Genomic DNA, 26,716 nt, shown 5'->3' on the forward strand with positions numbered 1-26,716 from the left:
TTTTCTAAGTTCTCAAATACTTGTCCTGTTCCAGACCTCACGCCAGTCTGCGTGAGCTTAAACGCGTGCATTTCGGCCTCCTCTAGCAACACGGTGTTGGCTCTTCTGCCAACACATCAATTACAGTGTGTGGACATGCATTATCGTGTTGGAGAAAGATTTATGCTGGGTTCTTGTCCGATCGAACACATTGGAAACAGTTCTCGAGTTTATTCACAGTCTTCATGTATACCTCTGAATTGATGGTTGACCCTCTTGGCATCAAATCCATGAGAATGATGTCATCACAGTCCCAGAAGACAGGTTTGGTGCAGCTCTCCATGCCATTATATTCTGTGCAGGCCTCATCATCTCCGAATAACAACAACTTACATCCTTCTGCATCTGCTTACTGTATACATCTCATAGTTTCCCTCTACAATTTTTGTTGCCCACACTTCCCTTTAATGAACTGACATTACCTTGAATTCTCAGAATATGTCCCATCAACCAATCCCTTCTTCTGGTCAGGTTGCACCACAAACTTCTTTTCTACCCAACTCTATTCAGAACCTCCTCATTAGTTATGTGATCCCCATCCAATCTTCAGAATCCTTCTTATATTCTCTTCTTGTCTAAACTGTTTAACAGTCATGTTTTACTTCCATAAATGGTTACATTCCATACTAATTTTTTCATAAAAGACTTCTTAACTCTTAAATCTGTATTTGATGTCAACAAAATTTCTCTTCTTCAGAAAAACTTTTCTTGCCATTGCCAGCCAACATGTTATATCCTCTCCAGTTCTGCCATAACCAGTAATTTTGCTGCTCACACAGCATAACTCATCTATTACTTTAATTGTCTCATTTCCTAATCTCATTCCCTTAGCATCATCTAATGTAATGCAATTACCTTCCATCATCTTGGTTTTGCTGTTTGTTGTTGTTCATCATATACCCTCCTTATGAAACACTGCCCATCCTGTTCAACTGCTCTTCCGAGTCCTTTGCTGTCTCTGACAGAATTACAATGTCATCAACAAATCTCAGAGTTTTTACTTCTCCCTGGACTTTAATTCCTGTTCCAAATTTTTCTTTGGTTTCCTTTACTACTTTCTCAATGAACAGGTTGAATAACATCAGGGATAGGCTGCACACCTGTCTCACTCTCTTCTCAACCACTGCCTTCCTTTCATGCCCCTCGATTGTTGCAACTGCCGTCTGGTTTCTGTAAAAGTTGTAAATAACCCTTTCTTCCCTGTATTTTACCCCTACTACCTTAAGAATATCCTGCATATAAGAAGGGTAAAAGAATGGACCTGCAAGATTACAGACTAATATCCTAACATTAGTGTGCTGCAGAATTCTTGAACATATTCTCAATTCAAATATAATTAATCTTCTTGAGACCAAGAAGCTTATATCTGTAAATCAGCATGGTTTTAGAAAGCATCACTCATGTGAAACTCAGTTTGCCCTTTTCTCATGTGATATCTGCAAACTATGGATGAAGGACAACAGGCAGATTCCATATTTCTAGATTTCTGGAAAGCATTTGACATGGTGCCCCACTGCAAGCTGTTAATGAAGATACAAGCATATAGAATAAGTTCACAGATATGTGAGTGGCTCACAGAAGTATGTTGTTTTCGATGGCAAGTGTTCGTCAGAGACAAGGGTATCATCAGGTGAGCCCCAGGAAAGAGTGACAGGGCCACTGTTGTTCTATACACATAAAGAATTTGGCAGAAATCTGTGGTTGTTTGCTGATTATGGCATATTGTACAGTAAGGTGTCAAAGTTCAGTGACTGTAGGAAGATACAAGATGACTTAGATAAAATTTGCAGTTGGTGTGATGAACAGCAGCTAGCCCTAAATGTGGAAAAATGTAAGTTAATGTGGATGAGTAGGATAAACAAACCCATAATGTTGGTATACAGCATTAGTAGTGTCCTGATTGACACAGTCATGTCATTTAAATATCTGGGCATGGCATTGCAAAGTGACATGAAGTGGAATGAGCATATGAAGATTGTGGTAGGGAAGGCAAATAGCTGATTTCAGTTTGTTGGGAGAATTCTCAGAAAGTGTGGTTCATCTGTAAAGGAGATTGCATATAGGACGCTAGTGAACCTATTCTTGAGTACTGCTCAAGTGTTTGTGATCCGTACTAAGTCGGATTAAAGGAAGACATTGAAGCATTTCAAAGGCTGGCTGCTAGATTCATTACTTGTAGGTTCAAAATCAAATGAGAAGTCAAATGAGAATCCCTGGAGGAAAGGCAACATTCTTTTCAAGGAGCACTACCGAGAAAATTTAGAGAACTGATTCTGTTATCTCCAATATAAATTGTGCATAAGGACCATGAAGATAATCTACAAGAAATTAGGGCTCATACAGAGACATACAGACAGTCGTTTTTCCTTTGTTCTGTTTGTTACTGGAACAGGACAGGAAGTGTTTGGTAGTGGTACAGGGTACCCTCTGTCACATGCTGTAAGGTGGATTGTGGAGTATCAGTGTAGACGTAGGTGAAAGAAAGTATTCCAGTCAACATTGTCAAATGTCGCAGCTAGTGAAATTGTCAAAAGCTTTCCCTAAGTCTACAAATGCTAACTGTCTTCTAAGGTAAGTCATAGGGGCAGTATTGCTTTTCCCATTCTTCTGTGTAGATTGTGTGTTAGTATTTTGCAACCATGACTTATTAAACTGATTGTTCAGTAACATTCACACCTGTCATCACCTGCATTCTTTGGAACTGTAATTATTACAATCTTCTTGAAATATTTAATTAACTTCTCATGGTTGGGATTCACAGTCATATAATATTTCTTAAAAGACGTCATAGTCGCCATTGACTGTATGAATGTCAACGGCGACTATGATGTCTTTTAAGAAATTCTTGAAATATGATGGTATTTTGCCTGTTTCGTGTACCTTGCATACCAGATGGAAGAGTTTTGTCATGGCTTGCTCTCCCAAGCCTATCAGTAGTTCTGACAAAATGTTGCCTAACTCAGGGGTCTTGTTTCGACTTAGGTCTTTCAGTGCTCTGTCAAATTATTCTCACGTATCATATGCCCCATCTCGTCTTCATGTATGACCTCTTCCATTTCTATAATACTGCCTTCAAGTTCATCTCCTTCATATGGACCATCTATATACCCCTTCCACCTTTCCGGGCGGGGACTACTCAAGAGGATGTCGTTATCAGGAGAAAGAAAACTGGCGTTCTACGGATCGGAGCGTGGAATGTCAGATCTCTTAATCGGGCAGGTAGGTTAGAAAATTTAAAAAGGGAAATGGATAGGTTGAAGTTAGATATAGTGGGAATTAGTGAAGTTCGGTGGCAGGACGAACAAGACTTCTGGTCAGGTGACTACAGGGTTATAAACACAAAATCAAATAGGGGTAATGCAGGAGTAGGTTTAATAATGAATAGGAAAATAGGAATGCGGGTAAGCTACTACAAACAGCATAGTGAACGCATTATTGTGGCCAAGATAGATACGAAGCCCACACCTACTACAGTAGTACAAGTTTATATGCCAACTAGCTCTGCAGATGACGAAGAAACTGAAGAAATGTATGATGAAATAAAAGAAATTATTCAGATTGTGAAGGGAGACGAAAATTTAATAGTCATGGGTGACTGGAATTCGAGTGTAGGAAAAGGGAGAGAAGGAAACATAGTAGGTGAATATGGATTGGGGGACAGAAATGAAAGAGGAAGCCGCCTGGTAGAATTTTGCACAGAGCACAACATAATCATAACTAACACTTGGTTTAAGAATCATGAAAGAAGGTTGTATACATGGAAGAACCCTGGAGATACTAAAAGGTATCAGATAGATTATATAATGGTAAGACAGAGATTTAGGAACCAGGTTTTAAATTGTAAGACATTTCCAGGGGCAGATGTGGACTCTGACCACAATCTATTGGTTATGACCTGTAGATTAAAACTGAAGAAACTGCAAAAAGGTGGGAATTTAAGGAGATGGGACCTGGATAAACTGAAAGAACCAGAGATTGTACAGAGATTCAGGGAGAGCATAAGGGAGCAATTGACAGGAATGGGGGAAATAAATACAGTAGAAGAAGAATGGGTAGCTTTGAGGGATGAAGTAGCGAAGGCAGCAGAGGATCAAGTAGGTAAAAAGACGAGGGCTAGTAGAAATCCTTGGGTAACAGAAGAAATATTGAATTTAATTGATGAAAGGAGAAAATATAAAAATGCAGTAAGTGAAACAGGCAAAAAGGAATACAAACGTCTCAAAAATGAGATCGACAGGAAGTGCAAAATGGCTAAGCAGGGATGGCTAGAGGACAAATGTAAGGATGTAGAGGCCTATCTCACTAGGGGTAAGATAGATACCGCCTACAGGAAAATTAAAGAGACCTTTGGAGATAAGAGAACGACTTGTATGAATATCAAGGGCTCAGATGGAAACCCAGTTCTAAGCAAAGAAGGGAAAGCAGAAAGGTGGAAGGAGTATATAGAGGGTCTATACAAGGGCGATGTACTTGAGGACAATATTATGGAAATGGAAGAGGATGTAGATGAAGATGAAATGGGAGATATGATACTGCGTGAAGAGTTTGACAGAGCACTGAAAGACCTGAGTCGAAACAAGGCCCCCGGAGTAGACAATATTCCATTGGAACTACTGACGGCCGTGGGAGAGCCAGTCCTGACAAAACTCTACCATCTGGTGAGCAAGATGTATGAAACAGGCGAAATACCCTCAGACTTCAAGAAGAATATAGTAATTCCAATCCCAAAGAAAGCAGGTGTTGACAGATGTGAAAATTACCGAACTATCAGCTTAATAAGTCACAGCTGCAAAATACTAACACGAATTCTTTACAGACGAATGGAAAAACTAGTAGAAGCCAACCTCGGGGAAGATCAGTTTGGATTCCGTAGAAACACTGGAACACGTGAGGCAATACTGACCTTACGACTTATCTTAGAAGAAAGATTAAGGAAAGGCAAACCTACATTTCTAGCATTTGTAGACTTAGAGAAAGCTTTTGACAATGTTGACTGGAATACTCTCTTGCAAATTCTAAAGGTGGCAGGGGTAAAATACAGGGAGCGAAAGGCTATTTACAATTTGTACAGAAACCAGATGGCAGTTATAAGAATCGAGGGACATGAAAGGGAAGCAGTGGTTGGGAAGGGAGTAAGACAGGGTTGTAGCCTCTCCCCGATGTTGTTCAATCTGTATATTGAGCAAGCAGTAAAGGAAACAAAAGAAAAATTCGGAGTAGGTATTAAAATTCAGGGAGAAGAAATAAAAACTTTGAGGTTCGCCGATGACATTGTAATTCTGTCAGAGACAGCAAAGGACTTGGAAGAGCAGTTGAATGGAATGGACAGTGTCTTGAAAGGAGGATATAAGATGAACATCAACAAAAGCAAAACAAGGATAATGGAATGTAGTCTAATTAAGTCGGTTGATGCTGAGGGAATTAGATTAGGAAATGAGGCACTTAAAGTAGTAAAGGAGTTTTGCTATTTGGGGAGCAAAATAACTGATGATGGTCGAAGTAGAGAGGATATAAAATGTAGGCTGGCAATGGCAAGGAAAGCGTTTCTGAAGAAGAGAAATTTGTTAACATCCAATATTGATTTAAGTGTCAGGAAGTCATTTCTGAAAGTATTCGTATGGAGTGTAGCCATGTATGGAAGTGAAACATGGACGATAAATAGTTTGGACAAGAAGAGAATAGAAGCTTTCGAAATGTGGTGCTACAGAAGAATGCTGAAGATTAGATGGGTAGATCACATAACTAATGAGGAAGTATTGAATAGGATTGGGGAGAAGAGAAGTTTGTGGCACAACTTGACCAGAAGAAGGGATCGGTTGGTAGGACATGTTCTGAGGCATCAAGGGATCACCAATTTAGTATTGGAGGGCAGTGTGGAGGGTAAAAATCGTAGAGGGAGACCAAGAGATGAATACACTAAGCAGATTCAGAAGGATGTAGGTTGCAGTAGGTACTGGGAGATGGAAAAGCTTGCACAGGATAGAGTAGCATGGAGAGCTGCATCAAACCAGTCTCAGGACTGAAGACCACAACAACAACAACCTTTCCATTCTTTCCTTAGGACTAGTTTCTCACTGAGCTCTTGATATCCATACAGCTGCTTCTCTTTTCTCCAAAGGTTTCTTTAATTTTCCTATAGGCAGCATCTATCTTTACACTAAGCAAATATACTTCTAATTTGTCCTCTAGCCATTCCTGCTTAGCCATGTTGCATTTCCTGTCAATCTCATTTTTTAGACATTTGTATTCCCTTTCGCCTACTTCATTTGCTGCACTTCTATATTTTCTCCTTTAATCAATTAAATCCAATATCTCCTGTTCTAACCAAGGATTTATATTAATCCTTGTCTTTTTACCAACTTGATCCTCTGATATGTACAAAATTTTAATTATCTTGGGCCTTTTTCTTAATGAGGCCTTGCGTGAATGCGCATGCACATATACTGACATACTGACACATGGAGTGCCTAGTCAGGGTCGTTGTATTACAAAGGAACATGACTTACCTCTTGAAAGGCATCGCTGACTGCCTTCTCTTCATCTTCCACAACCTCTATTTTCAAAGTATTGAATGTGATAGGCACAGGAAAATTTTCTGAAGATGGGTATTCCTGAAACAGTGAACCAGTTTAAACAAAATGCCTTGTAAGGTGGGAACAGAGAACTTTCTAGCAAAATCATGGAGAAACAATCAGCCCATTTCTGTTTATTTCCATCTGTTTAACAAAAGCCTTGGAAGGAAATGATTACAGCTATGAACACAGTACTGTTTAAGCATCATATAGCAAATTTATACCAATGTATTTGGACAAAGACTCATCATACTAGCATTCAGGTATGTAGTTCAGTTGGACCAGAGTCCTATACACTTTGAGAAAAGCCTGGCTGCAAAATAAATAATCAACCATTGCAACACAGTTGTAAAGGACCAGTTTAAGCATTATGTTGATGTAAGAAATGTAATTTGAACAAATGTGACTCATGCAAAGCTGTAAATCAATAAGAAGGGATAATAACTTTAAAGTATGTTTCGTTTAAATGTAAAATCTCTCAGAAACAAACTCTACTTATTACTAATACTTATAGAGGAACACTCAACACATCTTTTAGTAATAATTGAACACAGACTAAAATCCAATGAAATAATATGTATTAAAAAGGTGCTTATTAGCAAATAGGTAGCAAAATGAAGGAGGTGGCATGGCAGTTTATGTTAGTAAACAGACAGCAGTTTAAAAAGATCTCTTTTTGAGCACCACACCATAAAAGAATCAATCTAAATGACAAATGTTGTCCTCCACTGTAATATGTTGTCCTCCACTGTAATATGTTACAAAGCATAAAGTAGTCATTTTGATCACTTTTGCATGGTGACAGTATCTATGTTCTACTGTGTCAAAATCAACAAATATTCTGGAGAAACAAATGATGAAAATGCCAAACATTATCCTCTAAATAGAAATTAGCGGAATAGAAATGGGATTTTCCAAATCAGATGAAAGGTTCTGGTGACGAGTGGAATAAGTATTATTCAATCCTTGCGTGACTCTATGACTATTGCTGTCCAGTCATGGAAATACAGAAGGTAGTAAAACATTGACAAAATTGAAGGAATTCTGCATTGAACTTCCCACTAGGTCTCATTCAGCTCAGGAAGAGTGTACATGATGTAAACTGCTTTATAAAGCATCCTCTGCATATTTAAAAAATACAAATCAAAATACAGTTAAAAATCAAACCATCAGAGATGGTTAAAACAGATCTACCTGAATGTCAATGGAGCGTCATGTTACAGCCAATGGTGATATGTTCAATTAGACAGAACATCAACACCACACCATTTCGGTTTGAGACAATGGATACAACAATAGAGGACACATTGCAATAAAGACCTATGAGGAAACTCATTGCAAAAAAATGATAGAACAATTTTTTAACTTTTATTTTAGCATTTCAGAAGGACTCTTACAACCAATGCCACTGTTTGTCATGGAGCAAGTTTTCCAGAACTGTAGATTTCCTACCATCTTACTGGGAGATCCAGACTTTCTCCATGTGGACAGTATGTGTGGCAAGTTTAAACACAGGGAGATAACTGCCTTCCATTATCAGCATTAGATTTTCAAACATTTTAACACAAATATTAACAATATAGGATCATTTCCTAACTGGATGGTAGGAAATGATCCTCTGGTAGGATGTTTCAATACAAATGTTTTAAGAACTTATTGTTTACGTGTTCTGAAATGTGTTTTAATTAATATACGATTTGTTCTTTTGATGAAGAACATGATACACTTGTATATTTTTATTTTATAACTTTCGTTTCTGACTACTGACAATAATACACAATTTTTAGTCAACAATTAATGTTTTGGTCAATAATTTGAGTATGTTGTTTAATACTGGATTTCAATATCAAAATTTGTGTAATAATAATAATACGTGGACGATGGGTACTTCCCTGTTTTAAGTTGTGTAAATCCACAATTTCCCATATAAAAATAAGCCAAACAGAGCTTGGATAATTTTATGTAAGGTACAGTTACTGTACACATGAAAGCATTTAACAAACCTTAACAGAAGTATGGTTTTATATAAATGTGGAAAAGTCCAAATTGTATGAAAAAGACCATATAACAATGCACAGAAGAAGTAAAGTCTCAATAAGAATTTGTTGTGGACAAATTTACAGAACAATACTGAATAATGTGTCACATGTAGTCTGTTAAAAATTGTTTAAGTACATTAAATTTAATTGTAAGAACAAATTCTAACAAAGTAATGAATACACTGATTGCTGACATATTATAAATAGGATAGCAGCTTCGACCACCTAGCTTATTACTCTTTAACTTTGTTTTGATTGGCTCATTATTAGTTTTGGTTCAGTTTGTTCTATTCGGGAATCATTGTTTCTTTGACTTATTACAAACTGTTCAGTTTTCAGTGCTTTGATGATCTACTGTAATAGAAGCTTGAAGTGAAGAAAGCAGAAATATTTTTATATGCTTCTTTACTTGTGTGTCTACATTCCAAGGCAAAAACCCCTCCCCTGAACGAGAAGTAATCTGAGTTTATGATGTATGACTCAGCAAATAACTTTGGTCAACCACATAAGCCATAAATTTTGCTAAAATGTGCTCTGGTTCAATATGAAAATGTATTTATGACAGAGCTCACTTGTACTTTACGCTATACTTCAGGAGTATTAAAAATACAGAAAAGAACAAAATTGTTTCAAATCTGCTCGTATCTTCTTCATACAAATGTACAAATAAATAGTACTGATTTATATATAAAACTGGCGTTGTGTATAGTAGAATACAATCAAAATTAGTTTTCTAAGAGGATGAAAGAGTCAGAAGGACACAAAGAGGTCTGAAGATACCAACTGAATTTAAAGTAACATGAAAACTGTTGATGTTTTACTATCCAATCCCATCAACAGAGGGACCATATAAGTTGACGGGCTTGATTGGTCTTCATTGCTTTGTTAGACCACTGGAAAAAAAAATTTGAATAAAAATAAAAAAAAATAAAATAAAATAAAATAAAATTGGAGGGGGGACAGGTTATTTGTCTGATTAGTGGATGAGCACAGAACAGTGAAACGTTGGAGGAAACATGCATTGCATTATTTCCTTATGTGTCTGGTAATTGCATACAGTCACCACAGTGATGTAAAAAATAAGATGATGGCTCTGCCTACATTTGTAGAGGTATTGTGTGGAAAATTATCATTAAGCGATGACATTTCCACACTGAGTTCTGCTAGACACCAAATGTAAGGTTATCCACAAGGAAGTACTTCCTGGATAAAGCTCTCCCTCTACCAGGTAAAACAATAAGCAAACAGTAACAGCTGCAAGAAAAGACACTACATAACAGTGCAGATAGTGCACTATCACAGCTCATATCTTGACAAAAAATAGGCATAACTACAACCTCTGACAGGAAAGTTCGGTGAATAGTCCTGTAACATTAACGTAGATGAACTATGAACAGTTACCTTACTGTCTTTCGAAATAAGTCACCTCCCATAACTATGCACCACTCAGCTCTGCTATTCACATGCTGAAAACTTTGCAGGAAGTCTTCCTTTGGGATGATGTTCATTGGATGTCAGGAATATCATCAAATCTCATTCCTTTCAAAGCAAGTTTGAGTCGAGGGAATAGGAAGAAGTCTGGACAATTGAGATCCGGCAAGTATGGCAGATGTTCAAGTTGCACTACCCCCTTTTTTGTCAGGAACTGTTGGACAATATTGGTTGTATGTGGGCGAGAGTTTTCGTGAACAAAAAACCAGGAACCTAGTTGTGCGTACCTGCACAGACATTGAATCAAATGGGTCAAAATTCCAATGTACCGTGCAGCATTCTACGTCGTTCCCTCAGATAGAAATTCCTTGTGGATAATGCCTTGACTTTCGAAAAAGGTGATGAGCATCGTTTTGATGCGTGATTTTTCAGCTCTGACCTTTTTTTTGATGAAGTGATGTTGGAGAGTGCTATTCAATGCTTTGCTGTTTTGTTTCAGGGTTGTACGGGAGACACTAGGTTCCATCCTCAGTGACAATACAGTTCAAATAATTGGGTGTCACATCCACCATTTTGACAAAATCCAGTGAAGCCTCTAAACATGCCTGCTTCTGATCATCAGGCAAGTGATGTGGTACAACACAACACATTTTCCTCTTCCCTAACTCCTGATTAAGGATTTGTCACACGGACTCACGGTCCATCTGTAGTTCATCCGCTATCATGCACGCAGTTAATCGACAGTTGTTCGTGATTAATGTCCTCAATTTCTCAATGTTTTCATCAGTGATGGTGGTCGCCGGTCGTCCACTATGGGGATTGTCAAAAACACTTTCCTGGCCTCCTTGAAAATGGGCAAACCACTCGTACACACACTTCATGGATAGTGCTTGATCCCCATAAACACACACCAGCATTGCATGTGTTTCTTTTGAAGTCTTGCCAATCTTAAAGCAAAACTTTAAATTGATCCTTTGCTCGTTTATTGTCCTGTTCTCAGTTCAGAACCAACACACTAAATAAGCACTTAGTCCAACAGGTCTAACACAGAACACACAAGATGCTCAACTGAACTATGATGGGGAGAGGTTGTCAACACCGGCAACTATGCAGGTGCAGCGCTATGAGTCGCCTGTGTTACTTGATCAACCATTCTCACTTCATTCACCAGACTAAGTGAAGACACATGCTTTCAGAAAGTTCTAGCATATGCTGACAGATGGCATGACAAGCTGAATAGCAAAGGCAGTTTAAATGAAGTAATCACATCCCTAGCTGTGTCCACTGTAGAACAACAGCGAGCAGTAATACAATTAGTGTGATTGGAGGGTGTAAAACTTTGACAGATCCATAGAAGGATGTTGGAAAGGTATGGAGGAGGATGTTGGAAAGAGTGTATGAGTGGGTAGATGCCTTTGAAAGTGGATGTATGTTATCCACAGTTAAGCCATGTTCTGATTGTCCTAGCATGACCATTACTGCAAGAATGTGGGATGCACTGATGCCATGATTCATGAGAAGTGGCATATTTCTATAGAAGCTTTAGTGCTTTGTGTGCACAATGAGTGCCTAGGATGCTTAATGGTGAACACAAGATGATTCATGGTCAGGCTCCCACACCACTTGTGGTGTGATAACACTGAAGGACATGACTTTCTAACACATGTTGCCACAGGAGATGAAATCTGGATGCGTCACTACAAACCACAAAGCAAAAGACAGTCTTCAGAATGGTGACACATATCTTCTCCACACAAGAAGAAGTTCAAGTCTCAGCCCTCTGCTGTGAAGGTCCTTTTCGCCCTCTTCTGGGATATGAATGGGACAATTTTGGAGCACTCTCTGCAAAGGAGTAAAACAGTGAAGAGTGCCAAATACAGTGCCATGTTGGAGAGTGAGCTAAAGCCAGCAATATAGAACCATCACAGAGGACTTCTTTCTAGAGGCATCCTTCTACTTCAAGACATGTGCCCCCACACCACCACTCGAGATTTCAGATCGTACTGCATCCCCTATACAGTCCTGATCTCGATCCTTTGAATTACCATATTTATTTTTAGACCCCTGAAGGATGCTCTCAGAAGATGACGATTTCAAAGTGATGATGAGGTTAAAGAAGTGGTGCACTCTTGATTGTGAGCCTAACTTCTATTTGAATGGAACAGAAAAGTTGGTGCAACAGCATGAGATATGTATCAAAAAGGAGGGTAGCTATGTTGAAAAATGACATCTTGTTTGTATCTGGAAGTGAAATATATGCTTCGCAACAAATAGTTTGCTGTTACTTTTTGAATCACCCTCAAAAATACTGAAAACACGTGAATGTGGCTGGCATCTAAATGGTTTACAAGGTCAACAGTCAAAGTGTTAATTACAGCACTGAAAGCAGGAAAAATAAATTAAGAACAATGAAATACTATTTTTGTATGTGATTATAAAATTATTGGCATTATATTAGAAGAAAACATTTTATTGTAGTTAAACATACAATGACTAAAAGTTATCATTTTTGCTTGACTGTGTTTTAAAACATCTGCTACATGTCTGACCAGTTTGACCTAAAGCAATCCTCATCTTGAAAGTTGGTTTGAAGACTTTAGCACTTTGCTACGCAAGGTTCTGTTGTCTGTGTTATCTCCTCGCCTTCTTCAGGCTTTAGAACTGGGCTACCCTGATCAACACGGATTCCATACAACTTGGCATTTATAACATTGACAAATAATTGCAACAAATCTAAAACCTGCGTCCAACTGGGTATCGAACACCAGACCTTTGGATTTCAAGTCCACCATTTATCCACTAACCCACAAAGCAACACAGCTTGCCAATGTCTAAGTGCAATACTGTACAGTTCATGGATTACAGCTTTCTTGTTGTTGTTGTTGTTGTTCTTCTTCTTCTTCTTCTTCTTCTTCTTCTTTCTTCTTCTTCTTCAGTCCAAAGAATGATTTGATGCAGCTCTACATGCTAATCTCCCACAACTGATCCACCCAGAAACACACTTCTGACAATTCTCCGGATAATTATTCCTCGATGCCTCAGTACGTGTCCTGCCAAACAATCTCTTCTTTCAGCCATGTTGTTTCATAAACTTATTTTTGTTCAGTTAGATTCAGTACCTTGTCTTTAATTACTTGATCTACCTATTTAATCTCAGTTTTCTACTGTAGCACACATTTTAAAAGCTTCCTCTCTTTTTGTCTGAACTGCTTATCATCCATGTTTCACTTCCATACAAGGCTACACTCCAGACAAATACTTTCTTTAATGTTACCTATGACAAACAGACCATTTATGTCACGAATTTAGCGACAAATTAAAATGGTCATATCACAATAAATGTGTAATAATACAGCTGACATGGTTTTTATGAATCATTAATATTAGTGTCAGCTGTGGTGTTCAACATGATCAATATTATTTCATAATAGACTTACTAACACTTCAATTTATACTGAGGTGACAAAAGTTATGGGGTTGTGATACGCACATACACAGATGGTGTAGTATCATGTAGACAAGGTATAAAAGGGCAGTGCCTTGGCAGAACTGTTATTTCTACTCAGGCGATTCATGTGGAAAGGTGTTTTATATGATATGGCCACACAACAGGAACTAACAGACTTTGAATGCAGAATGTTAGTCAGAGCTGGAAGCACAGGGCATTCCATTTCAGAAATAGTTAGGGAACTCAATACTCCGAGATGTCCACTGTCAAGAGCATGTCGAGAATACAAAATTTCAGGCATTACCTCTCACTACAGACAATGCAGTGGCCGACACCCTTCACTTAAGAATGCCTAATCCATATCGCCAGCGGTGTTTGCGTAGAGTTGTCAGTGCTAACAGACAAGCAACACTGTCTGAAATAACTGCAAAAATCAATGTAGGATGTACGACAAACATATCCATTAGGACAGTGAAGCGAATTTTGGCGTTAATGTACTGAAACAGCAGACAACCGATGTGGGTGACTCTGAAAACAGCATGACATCATCTGCAGCAGCTCTCCTGGGCTCGTGACCATATCGGTTGAACCCTAGATCACTAGAAAACCGTGGCCTGCTCAGATGAGTCCTGATTTCAGTTGGTAAAAGCTGATGGTGGAGTTTGAGTGTGGCACAGACTCAACAAAGCCACAGACCCCAAGTTGTCAACAAACACCTGAAATTTTTTTATTGCAGTGCATATATTCAACACCTCAACGCGAAGATCTCCAAAATCCTTTAAAATTTATTCTGTAATAATTTTGTTATGATTTATAATCTTTGTACCTTGGAGTAATGTTTCTATTCTGCTATATGATCTTTGCATCTAATAGTTTCCAGGTGCCATATTTGTTTGCAAAACATGACAGTATACATGTGATGTGTTATGACAGTGAAAGGAACCTGTGACCACTGGAGGTACACAACTTTACTTATTTTATTTTTACCATTAGATACACATTTAGTTTTGGCAAAAGAAATCCAAATCCATGTTCTAAAATAGGGTTTTGTTTTCTCTACTAGACAGCACCTCAAGTTCTTCCAAAAAATCGCAACACGCAACACAAAATACACACACACACACACACACACACACACACACACATACACACACACACACACACAAACACAAACATTATACTAACAAATGTAATTCCACCTCATGATGAAGATTTAAACCTTAGAAACACGTTCTTGGGATAAATAAACAGTGACTAGTAAACTTGTTGTTTCATTTAATCACTGGATCTAATAATTTCTTTTGGCAGAAGGTGCAAATTGATTACATTTGTTTGCAACATGAGGAGTGGGAAGATAACTGGATTGCTTAACAGTCTGACATGAAGCACAACCAGAGGCCTAGGTTAGCTTGGAATGAGCCATTTTGTTTAGAGTTTGTGAAGCCAACGAATTTCAGCATGAAAACTTGATAGCTGCAATGAATTGATACGTACTGTGGTCCAAGATGTATATTTGTCACTGTAGTAACCTACTTCTATGCCTTACTTCTGATTTTGCCCAAAATTTTCAAGATGATGTTGCATTCTGATCTAACAGAATAGAATATCAGCTAACTTCATTTATGAAATACAGGAAACTGAGGAACAAGCATTCTGACTGGCTACCAGTGACGACTCACACTTCGTCATGTTCACTTCCCATCATTCACCGTGCAGTTACCCACTACAGCACACAATAGAAGAGCTGGGTACACTGTAAGTGCACTTTTACCCAGGTTTTATTTTGTGCAGACCCAGTATTGATGATTCATGTGAAGAGATGTGCAAGAATTTGAAATAATCATCAACAATGCCATCAACAACACTGTTTGACAAAATAAATGAAGCACCCGGAATGGGGGGAGGAAAAGAAATGAAAATTCACAGATTGAGACAATATGTGATGTTATTTCATTGCTTTCAATATTGAGTCAAATTTACAAAGATCTTGGCAGTGTGAACCTCCTTATAGTATGATTTTTTTTGTATGTCCACCCTTCTGGTAGATGGTCTGTAGGACTTTGGCCGTTCACTTACACAATAACATGAAACACCTGTAGCCAGCATTTTGATGTTATTTTATTACACAACTGGCCATTAAAGTTGATACACCACAAAGCTGACTTGCTACAGACGCGAAATTTAACCGACAGGAAGAAGATGCTGTGATATGCAAATGATTAGCTTTTCAGAGCATCCACACAAGGTTGGCACTGGTGGCAACACCTATAACGTACTGACATGAAGAAAGTTTCCAACCGATTTCTCATACACAAACAGCAGCTGACCGGCGGTGCCTGGTGAAACGTTGTTGTGATGCCTCATGTAAGAAGGAAAAATGCGTACCATCACATTTCCCACTTTGACAAAGGTCGGATTGTAACCTATCGCAATTGCGGTTTATTGTATCGCGACATTGCTGCTGGTGTTGGTCGAGATCCAATGACTGTTAGCAGAATATGGAATCAGTGGGTTCAGGAGGGTAATACAGAACGCCGTGATGGATGCCAACGGCCTCGTATCACTAGCAGTCGAGATGACAGGCATCTTACCCGTATGGCTGTAACGGATCGTGCAGCCACGTCTCGATCCCTGAGTCAACAGATGGGGACGTTTACCAGACAACAACCATCTGCACGAACAGTTCAACGATGTTTTGCTGCAGCATGGACTATCAGCTCGGAGACCGTGGCTGCAGTTACCCTTGACGCTGCATCACAGACAGGAGCACCTGCGATGGTGTACTCAACGACGAACCTGGGTGCACAAATGGCAAATCGTCATTTTTTCAGATGAATCCAGGTTCTGTTTACAGCATCACGATGATCGCGTCCGTGTTTGGCAACATCGCCGTGAACGCACATTGGAAGCATGTATTCGTCATCGCCATACTGGCGTATCACCCGGCGTGATGGTATGGGGTACCATGGGTTACACGTCTCGGTCACCCCTTGTTCGCACTGACAGCACTTTGAACAGTGGACGTTACATTTCAGATGTGTTATGACCCATGGCTCTACCCTTCATTCGATCCCTGCGAAACCCTACATTTCATCAGGCTAATGCACGACCGCATGTTGCAGGTCATGTATGGGCCTTTCTGGATACAGAAAATGTTCATCTGCTGCCCTGGCCAGCACATTCTGCAGATCCCTCACCAATTGAAAACGTGTGGTCAATGGTGACCGAGCAACTGGCTCGTCATGATACGCCAGTCACTACTCTTGATGAACTGTGGTGTCGTGTTGAATCTGCATGGGCAGCTGTACCTGTACACGCCATCCAAACTCTCTTTGACTCAATACCCAGGCGTATCAAGGCTGTTATTACGGCCAGAGGTGGTTGTTCTGGGTACTGATTTCTCAGGATCTATGCACCCAAATTGCGTAAAAATGTAATCACATGTCAGTCCTAGTATAATATATTTGTCCAATGAATACCTGTTTACCATCTGCATTTCTTCTTCGTGTAGCAATTTTAATGGCCAGTAGTGTATATTGGCCATAATTTCGGTGACTCAGGACACCATCTTCAGGGCTTAACTGACACTAAAATGATGGTTACAGGCGTTTCATTTTATTACATTATCAGTATGATGTTGCATCCCATCTGGCCTGGGTGCATGCCCTGATTCAGTTAGGAAGCATGTCATCATGAAGCCACTGATCCTCTCCTTAGGTGAGCTCACCTACAACTGTTGCAACTGGTCCTCAATATCCTGGACACTGGGACTGGAACGGAGTTGGTCTGAGCAGATCCCACACATGTTCCATCAGAGACAAATCTGGGGATCCTTGCATAGACACATGCACCACTTGTGGAGGAGCATTGTATTGCTGCAAAATGGCTCCACAATACTATCAAATGAGAGGTAACAGATGAGGATGCAGCATGTATGTGATATACCATTCTGTAATCAGAGTTCCCTCAAGCATGTATGTAACATACCATTCTGTCATCAGAGTTCCCTCAATCATTACATCTGTTGTGACCTGAAGTTATACCCAACAGCTCTTCAAACTGTGATGCCAGGAGGAATGCCGCTGTGCCTCTCATAATTGTTTGAAGAATGGGTACTTCCCCCATGTCAGTGCCATATTTGCCGACAATGGTCATTAGCATTACTGTAGAATCACAACACAGCTGAACACAAAGTGACTCCATTTATCAGCATTCCATGCTCACAGTTGTTTGTGTTACGGTGTTAATGGCCGCTGCTAAGATCCTACCAGTGGTGCAGCATGACACAGAATGTTGCAGGAAGTCACCAGTTGTTCTCAGATGGCAGATGAGGATGTGAAGGGGTTATGATGTGTGTGCTGCACAATCAGGCAATCTTCCCTTACGGCAGTCAGAACAGGTCAACCAGAGCCTACTGATGTAATCAGGCCTAATACAGTTTAGGAATCATCTAATACTGCTCAGTATTGATAATTTCATTTGTATGTCAAGCATTTCATACATCTCTTATGTGTCCGAATTATGAATTACTGGTTACATTCGAAGTAAACAGAAACATATAGTGCAACTGGATACATAAAAAGTCTGCTCACCAAGTGGCATCAGGAGGAAACTCATATAAGACGTTATGGAAATTTGCAAGCTTTTGGAGCCAGTGGCCCCTTCTGGCAAAAGGGTTGAAGAGAAAGGGAAAGGTATGAAGGAAATGGACAGACAAAGTCAAGGAAATGGGGAGTGCAATGGGAAAGTTGCCCAGAACCTCAGGTCATGGGACAGTTACCAGACAGTACGAGATTTGAAAACCTGAGTGCTTATAGGTGGAAGATAGGGTAGTTGCCGTTATTAACTCTTTCGGCACTTTAGCTTTCTGCTCTTATTAACCCATGCATGATGTTTTGTCAGTAATCTCTATCGTACTTATTACCCTATCATACACCTGTAAGCTCCCAGGTTTTCAAATCTTGTCTGGTGCAGCCCTCAACAATCAGCATTTCCTTCTCATACCATCCAGTACAACTCCATTGACTGATGGTTCTAGGCGACATTTCTGCATTTCTGTAACTCTTCCCATTCCCTTAACCTCGCCAGCGCTTTTCCTTTATCCATCTTCCTTTACCTGCAACCCTTCTGCCAGGTGAAGGGACCATCAGCTCTGCAAATCTGCACATTCCTGTAATTTTATATGTGTTTACTTTTGCTGCTGCTTAGTGAGTAGATTTTTTTTATTCATCCCATTATATTACATTTTCTGGTACAGAGTAAGTAGAGAAAAGCATAGCTGCCAGTATGTGCCGAGAACGCCAGCAGGTGATGAGAAGCCATGCTCAACTTGGGTTGAGGTCGACAGCTAGCCACCAGTCAAACATTATACGGTGGTAAAGAAATGGCAATAACAAAAATCACAGTTATATCAATTAATCTTTTATACTTACTCACAGTGATTGTGTAACTGGAGCAACTACAAAAGAATAATCACCACTGTCCTCTTCCTCGGACACGGAACTGGTACCGGAGCTGATTGAAATTACTATCTCCCCAATCTGTTCTTCCAGCAGACCTTGGCAGACCCATGTCTCCTCAACCTTCTTATATGGCTGACAACTTGAGGTGAATCCTGTGCAGTAACATTTGCAATGGCTTCTTTCTCAGCATTTCAACCACAACTACTTGTTTTTTGCCACACCACCTTTCACCTGGCCCCATATATTCTCAATCGAATTTAAATGAACACAATATGGAGGAAGCCTGATTACACCATGCCCTTTAGTCTAAGCCAGTTTGTCAACTTGATAGTGTGAAATTCTTGGCTTTTTCAGTGCTACAAGCTCCATTAAATCCACCTTATTTGTGTCAGAATCAACTATATCTGAAGCAACATTTCTTTGTACCCAGAGCAAAATATCCACTTTTGTTCACTACATTGTTGGAATTTTATCCATCACATCAGAGTGAGATGGCGCATTGTCCATTACCATTTCTGAATTTGGAGGAATATTTTGCAGCAGAACATTAGAAAGCCACTCCATGAAAACTTTGGTGTTTATTTCATCATGATAGTCATCTTGCTTGCTGGAACAGAATAGCAATAAACAGTCTGGAATGGAGAAGCAAGTAAAGTCAGCATGACATATGACTATTCTCCCGCCCTTACCTAACAGTGCTTTCTTCTTCCTTGTGCTGTGGTTTGTCCACAGCTTTGTCAGATTGTGACACAAATTAACCCATGTCTCGTCCAACCATAGAATACACTCCTCATGACATGCAGATATTGCTTTCTTCAGGCCACAATGTCATTTCTCTCCATCATAAATGTCTGAGACAAAACTTTTCATGTCAGAAACCAAGCTTGTGAAAACAATTTCAAAGTGAGGATGTACTCTGAACAGCTCTGGTTTTTTGCGGCTGAAGAGAAGTTTATTTAGAGTATTCCTTGCATTGATGATAAGAATACATATCTGCACATGGTTTCCTGCTGGAATATGTCCCTCTTGGTTACCTGTCTGTCTTAACTTCATTTCTTGTCCCGAGTTTCTTGTAAAGGATACGCTGCTGTTGCTCCCTTCCTTTCTTTCTCCTTTTCAATTCTCAGTACTGTAGAGCAATAAATATACTTTAATTGAACAATTTTTTAAGTAAAAATTAACGTATTTTAGTAGAAATATTGCAAATAACTTTCTAAGATTTACAGCTCTTGTGTATTTGCAGCAGCTTTCCACATTCCTTTTAACATCTAAAATTTGTCCTCGACTATTGCAACTGAGTTCATAATAAATGTGCACAAAGCACACAAATTTTCAACCTTGTCCACGGATCAGAATTCCTCTTCCAAAGTTTGATATCATCGCAACCAGTGAGTGTGTTCTTGGACAACCTCTTTTATTGTGGATCTCATGTTCACACATGATGCACTGTTACTATTAAAACAACAATAAAAATAAAATAAAATAAAATAAAAATAAAAAAATAAAAAAAAAGGAAAGAAAATCACACCACCTGATGACTGCACAACACTTCAACAGAAGAAATACCAGTTCGTAACAAGAGCTGATGAACATAAATGCATCAATGCATGATGAATTGTGGTACTGTTCATCAACGCCATGGAAACGGGCGCTTTATCGACCACATTGCTGGCAGTGTGGTAGGAAAAAGACAGCTCACCATGGGTGTTACCAGGGCAACAGTGTCATGACTCTCTGGTGAGACATAAAAAGTTGAAACTAATTTCAAACTCACAATAACTGTAAATTTTAGAAAGTTATTTACAATATTTCTACTCAAAATTTTTTGCTTAAAAAATTGTTCATTTAAAGTTTATTTAGAATCTCATTGTCAGAGACGAAAATTAATAAAATATTTGATTTTATATGTTATGGTTGTCCTTTCTTGCACTTAGTAGGAAGTCTTGCTGAAACAGTTCGAGATGCTGTAGAAGACGGAAATGTTTGGATGGAGTTTGGAGCTCTAGAATAAATGGATGTTTATTTTGTCAACCAAAAGTTTGAAGAGTTTAAAACACAGAGTGTTAAAACAGGAGACTTTTACAGTTAGTGATTCATCAAACATTCACAATATGGAAACAAGAGTATTTTCTTTGAACCGGCAAGACCTGTGGATATTGTCACACCCCCGAGAAGAAATAACTAAGCCAACTTCAAGAAAATTGGCTCAGTGAAAATTTATATTTTAGTAAAGTGGACATGCCTTTCATTTACACTTCCTTCAGAAAAATGATGAAAATTCATTTACTGGGTATGCCATTGTACAGACATTATTGAAGATGTGTGTTGCATGTGGGGATGTAGTCCTGGGATACTAATATTGTATGAAGAAATCTTAAGCCCTCATGTACTTTATTTCAGATAATCTAAAATAGATTAAAAAGGGATGTAAAATGGAGCTGAAACTGAACTCTAAAGTAATTACAATCTGTGAACAATAATACCTGACAATGTAAAGGACATATCTGGACAACACTGAAGGTTAAGTACATAGTTTCAGTTGGCTTCTTTAATTACCATACTTAATCAGAGTAGGAACAGTGAAAGAAATTTTAATAGTTGTGACTATCCTTTTACATGTGAAACAGTTTTTGTTTCAACTTCCATTACTAGTAACCCTTGAAAATGTCCAACACAATAATTAAAAGGAGTTCAACAAATAAAGTAGGGTCAGAACAGTGTATGAGGGACATAAAAAAGTTGTTAGTCAAAAGCTGTAATAAGTTAAAGAATGATCTAGGAAAACAACTTTATGAAACAAAGTTAAGAGTACTAAACAATCTAATTTCTGGAACAATCAATGTAATATCACAAAACTATAATGATATAAAATGTTTTAGGAAATCAACTTTTGGAATGTAAAGAAGTAGTGAATAGTGATATTATTGCATTTGAAGATAAACTGAAACATCAATTTGCAAATATAAATTCAATACACAATGAACTAGATGACAAATTCAACAAAACAAAATAAAGATCTCAATCTCTTAATCAAAAAGTAACTTCTTTGGGAACTGTAACTAAAACTGTAGATAATGTTGAAAACTATATAAATGTATTGAGTCAGTTCTTCTGGACATGTCCGAAAGAACACACACCACAGAGTCATACAATTGATTCACCTCATTGGCCAATGAATGCACCACCTCCAGTGTGGATGCACAATTACGTCTGATCTCCTGAGAGAATATCAAAGTAGTGAGCACGGAGGACATGGAATGTGACTGATAGGTGGGAATGTGGGTCGGCTGAGGTGTGTGCCAAGACAGTCCGCGCAATTGCGATAAACATTATGTCTGAGTGGTGCAGTGGATAATGTAACTGTTGAGTAAGCAGAAGATCCTGGGTTTGAATCCAGGTCCAGCACACATTTTCACTTGTGAAGACCAATTCTGCATAAAGTCTCAATGCCACTGATATCAATAGTCCCTTCCTTCTCTTCCAATTCCCTTTCTTCCCACACCACCTTCAATTTACATAATGTTGAAAACTTTGATGTATCGGATTAATTAGTTCATAAGAGAATGTAGCCACTATATGTGATCTTGGAAATGCAGGAGATGAAGTTCATGGAGAGAGAAACAGTCTTCTTGCTTTGAATGAAAACACTGTATCTGTAGAAAGTAAAAATGAGATACCCGAGTCATCAGTAGCAGCTGAGTTTTCTGGATTGGACACAGAAAGTCATGAAAAACCAAATTTTGTAACAACAAATCTGTTTGGAAAAGATTTTCAGAAGTTATGGTATCCCAGTCTGACAGCTCGCCAGAAGGCATGGACGTAGACGACCGCCTATAGGTGGCACCCCAGTAATCTGCGCTCACAGTGGTCCTACAAAGCCAGGAGTGCAAGGGCTCAGACTGCAGCCATGTTCTGACATCGCTTGTGATCGTTTATCTATTCTTCGTTACTCTGGTCACTGATAGTTGCTATGTCTTGGTATCCAGGTTGGTTTTGCTCTCTGGTCTTGGTATTTCGCCATGTGGTCTGTGTTGCCAGTCATCCCTGTTACGTGTGTCTGCATGTATCAGCGATTCCTTGTTGATGTCATCAGCACGTTAGCCAAGTTGCTTTGGTCTCACTCGATTCCAGTTACTACACTCCTGGAAATGGAAAAAAGAACACACTGACACCGGTGTGTCAGACCCACCATACTTGCTCCGGACACTGCGAGAGGGCTGTACAAGCAATGATCACACGCACGGCACAGCGGACACACCAGGAACCGCGGTGTTGGCCGTCGAATGGCGCTAGCTGCGCAGCATTTGTGCACCGCCGCCGTCAGTGTCAGCCAGTTTGCCGTGGCATACGGAGCTCCATCGCAGTCTTTAACACTGGTAGCATGCCGCGACAGCGTGGACGTGAACCGTATGTGCAGTTGACGGACTTTGAGCGAGGGCGTATAGTGGGCATGCGGGAGGCCGGGTGGACGTACCGCCGAATTGCTCAACACGTGGGGCGTGAGGTCTCCACAGTACATCGATGTTGTCGCCAGTGGTCGGCGGAAGGTGCACGTGCCCGTCGACCTGGGACCGGACTGCAGCGACGCACGGATGCACGCCAAGACCGTAGGATCCTACGCAGTGCCGTAGGGGACCGCACCGCCACTTCCCAGCAAATTAGGGACACTGTTGCTCCTGGGGTATCGGCGAGGACCATTCGCAACCGTCTCCATGAAGCTGGGCTACGGTCCCGCACACCGTTAGGCCGTCTTCCGCTCATGCCCCAACATCGTGCAGCCCGCCTCCAGTGGTGTCGCGACAGGCGTGAATGGAGGGACGAATGTAGACGTGTCGTCTTCAGCGATGAGAGTCGCTTCTGCCTTGGTGCCAATGATGGTCGTATGCGTGTTTGGCGCCGTGCAGGTGAGCGCCACAATCAGGACTGCATACGATCGAGGCACACAGGGCCAACACCCGGCATCATGGTGTGGGGAGCGATCTCCTACACTGGCCGTACACCACTGGTGATCGTCGAGGGGACACTGAATAGTGCACGGTACATCCAAACCGTCATCCAACCCATCGTTCTACCATTCCTAGACCGGCAAGGGAACTTGCTGTTCCAACAGGACAATGCACGTCCGCATGTATCCCGTGCCACCCAACGTGATCTAGAAGGTGTAAGTCAACTACCCTGGCCAGCAAGATCTCCGGATCTGTCCCCCATTGAGCATGTTTGGGACTGGATGAAGCGTCGTCTCATGCGGTCTGCACGTCCAGCACAAACGCTGGTCCAACTGAGGCGCCAGGTGGAAATGGCATGGCAAGCCGTTCCACAGGATACATCCAGCATCTCTATGATCATCTCCATAGGAGAATAGCAGCCTGCATTGCTGCGAAAGGTGGATATACACTGTACTAGTGCCGACATTGTGCATGCTCTGTTGCCTGTGTCTATGTGCCTGTGGTTCTGTCAGTGTGATCATGTGATGTATCTGACCCCAGGAATGTGTCAATAAAGTTTCCCCTTCCTGGGACAATGAATTCACGGTGTTCTTATTTCAATTTCCAGGAGTGTAGAATTGGCAATGAGGTAAAAGATTAACAGTGCATTATGGACGCAAAACTTGTACAGCTCATGGAACAGCAACAGCAACAGCAACAGCAACAGCTGCCTCTGCAGCAGCAATAGCAACAGCACATCCAGCAGCAGTTCAGCAGCAAACGAACCTTTTGTATCAGGAAATCCAGCTTCTGTCAGAACGATTACAGATACAAGATTCTCAGCACATCCAGACTGTAGTCACCTCCCAGACGGAGTCTTGCCCTTCCACATTTCCACCATTTAACAATACCAAGGAGGATTGGAACACATACTTGCAGTGGCTGAAACAGCATTTTGCCACTTTTCGGGTTTCTGATGACACCCTTCAACAGTCTTTCTTGCTTTCTTGGCCTTCCCCAGAACTATTTTTCTTACTTATGAAGTCAATTCTCCTCTCAAACCCAGAAATGTGTTCATTGCCATCGAACTATTATTCATAATGGTTACACGTGGTCGCACGGTGCCTCAGGTTCCATCAGTACCGAAAGAAAATGGGCCAATCTTATCACTCATGGTCTAAGTTGCCATCGTGATTTCACCTTTGCCAAACCATCTTGCAAAACTTCATATTCTGATTGCCTGATCTGTGACATAATGGTCCAATTGGCTCCTAATGCAGAATATCACACTGCAGCCCTCAAGCTAGAAAATCCTTCCTTGGATGACAAAGTGAAGATTGCGCACTCTCTCGAGATCGTGCGGGCAGCAAATGAACATCTTATGACCTGTCCCCAGCTTGCAGTGGTTCAAACACCACCATGGGGATAGAATTCTTACAAGCCTTCTTCCTGACAGCAGTGCTGTGGCTCATCACTTTCAGACTGTCAATGACCTTTGAGAAGCCAGTCCAGCCGCGTTGGCACAAACAGCAGGTTCTCCTGACATTTTGTGATGCACCAACATGCAAACTTCCCTGATTGCTGGGCAGACAGTTTAAAGTCAAATGGGAAGAACTTAATGCAGTAAATTATGTTGACTCATTTGAAGCATCTGACACTGGTGGAAAAATAGCTAATCAGAAATTTGCAGTAGCACATAAGACAAAGGCTACTGAAGTATGTAAATCTAAGGTTATGCTTGTCTTCAGTAACAATTACACAGCTTTGGTGTGACTGCTAGATTAGTTGAAAGACTGCCTGGAAAATGTAATAGTGTTATGGCACAAAATGGTAAGGGGTACAAAAACAGAAATTTTTATAATACTTATTCACAGTGCCACAGGCAAAATCAAGTCATGTCAGACACAGAGGCAGAAGCAGGAAGAGAGCTGGTATGCCGACAGTTGGTCAGGCCCTGGACACATTACAACAGAATGCGCTGAGTGAGAATACGCATTCAGCACAAAGAAGACTGTGGTGAAAAACAAAGGAAGTGGTACAAAATTATTTTTAGCTCCAGCAAGGAAATGTCAGAGCAGTTAACAGCCTGTTAAGTGAATACAGCAAAATAAGGACGCATTTGGTCATTGCTAATGGAGCCTTGCATAATCGGCTCATACTAGCTCCTTTTAAGTACTCCAGCATTCCAGCACTCTGTAATAGCAAGCTTGTGTTTGGGGTAGTTTTTAAGATAGAAATGGTAACATAGAATGTACTAGTTAAAAGGATTAAGAAGCCACCAGAAAAATTGATATGTATGTGTTAGAAAAGCAACAGTGGTGGAAAAAAAATTCTACAACAGAGAATTTTGAACATTGTTACCTGTATTTTGGAAAATGAACTTTTGATTTTACTGTGTTGTACTTTATGATAGTTTTGTATCTGCACTGGGCATGGCAATTCCATAAAACCATCGCTGTTGGCACAAATGTAACTACACCACCCAGTGGTGGTTCAACTACAAAGTCAGGGTGCCGAATACTGGAAGAGGGAGCAAAACTCACTTTGGAAGTCAATCTACGGGGGAGCAAAGAGCATGAACACCATACGGACATGATGACAGAAATAAACACAAAACTCAACCAGCACAAATGCTGAGCAACTAAGCATATGGAAACAGCATGGCTCGAGGTGAATGTCAGGTCCGAAGCAGTCGAAATGAAAGTAAGAACTTGTAATGCGGCAGAAAGAGGGGATATCTTCAGAATACATTAACACTGTATCAACAGTAAATTACGATCGTCACATTGGTCATTGTGTA

General features: G+C 40.1%; 1 protein-coding gene across 2 annotated transcripts in view; it reads right to left on the minus strand.

Annotated features, from left to right (window-relative positions):
• The window catches only part of LOC126424832 (zinc finger protein with KRAB and SCAN domains 8-like), a 160,762-nt gene that overhangs the window by 55,266 nt on the left and 78,780 nt on the right, over nucleotides 1–26,716 (minus strand). For both annotated transcript variants that reach the window (XM_050087639.1, XM_050087640.1), the window contains exon 4: nucleotides 6,546–6,650. In XM_050087639.1, the coding sequence (XP_049943596.1) occupies nucleotides 6,546–6,650 (105 nt within the window). The remainder of the gene's footprint in view (nucleotides 1–6,545; nucleotides 6,651–26,716) is intronic.

Source organism: Schistocerca serialis, chromosome 10 (assembly GCF_023864345.2).
Source record: "Schistocerca serialis cubense isolate TAMUIC-IGC-003099 chromosome 10, iqSchSeri2.2, whole genome shotgun sequence".
Taxonomy (NCBI): domain Eukaryota; kingdom Metazoa; phylum Arthropoda; class Insecta; order Orthoptera; family Acrididae; genus Schistocerca; species Schistocerca serialis.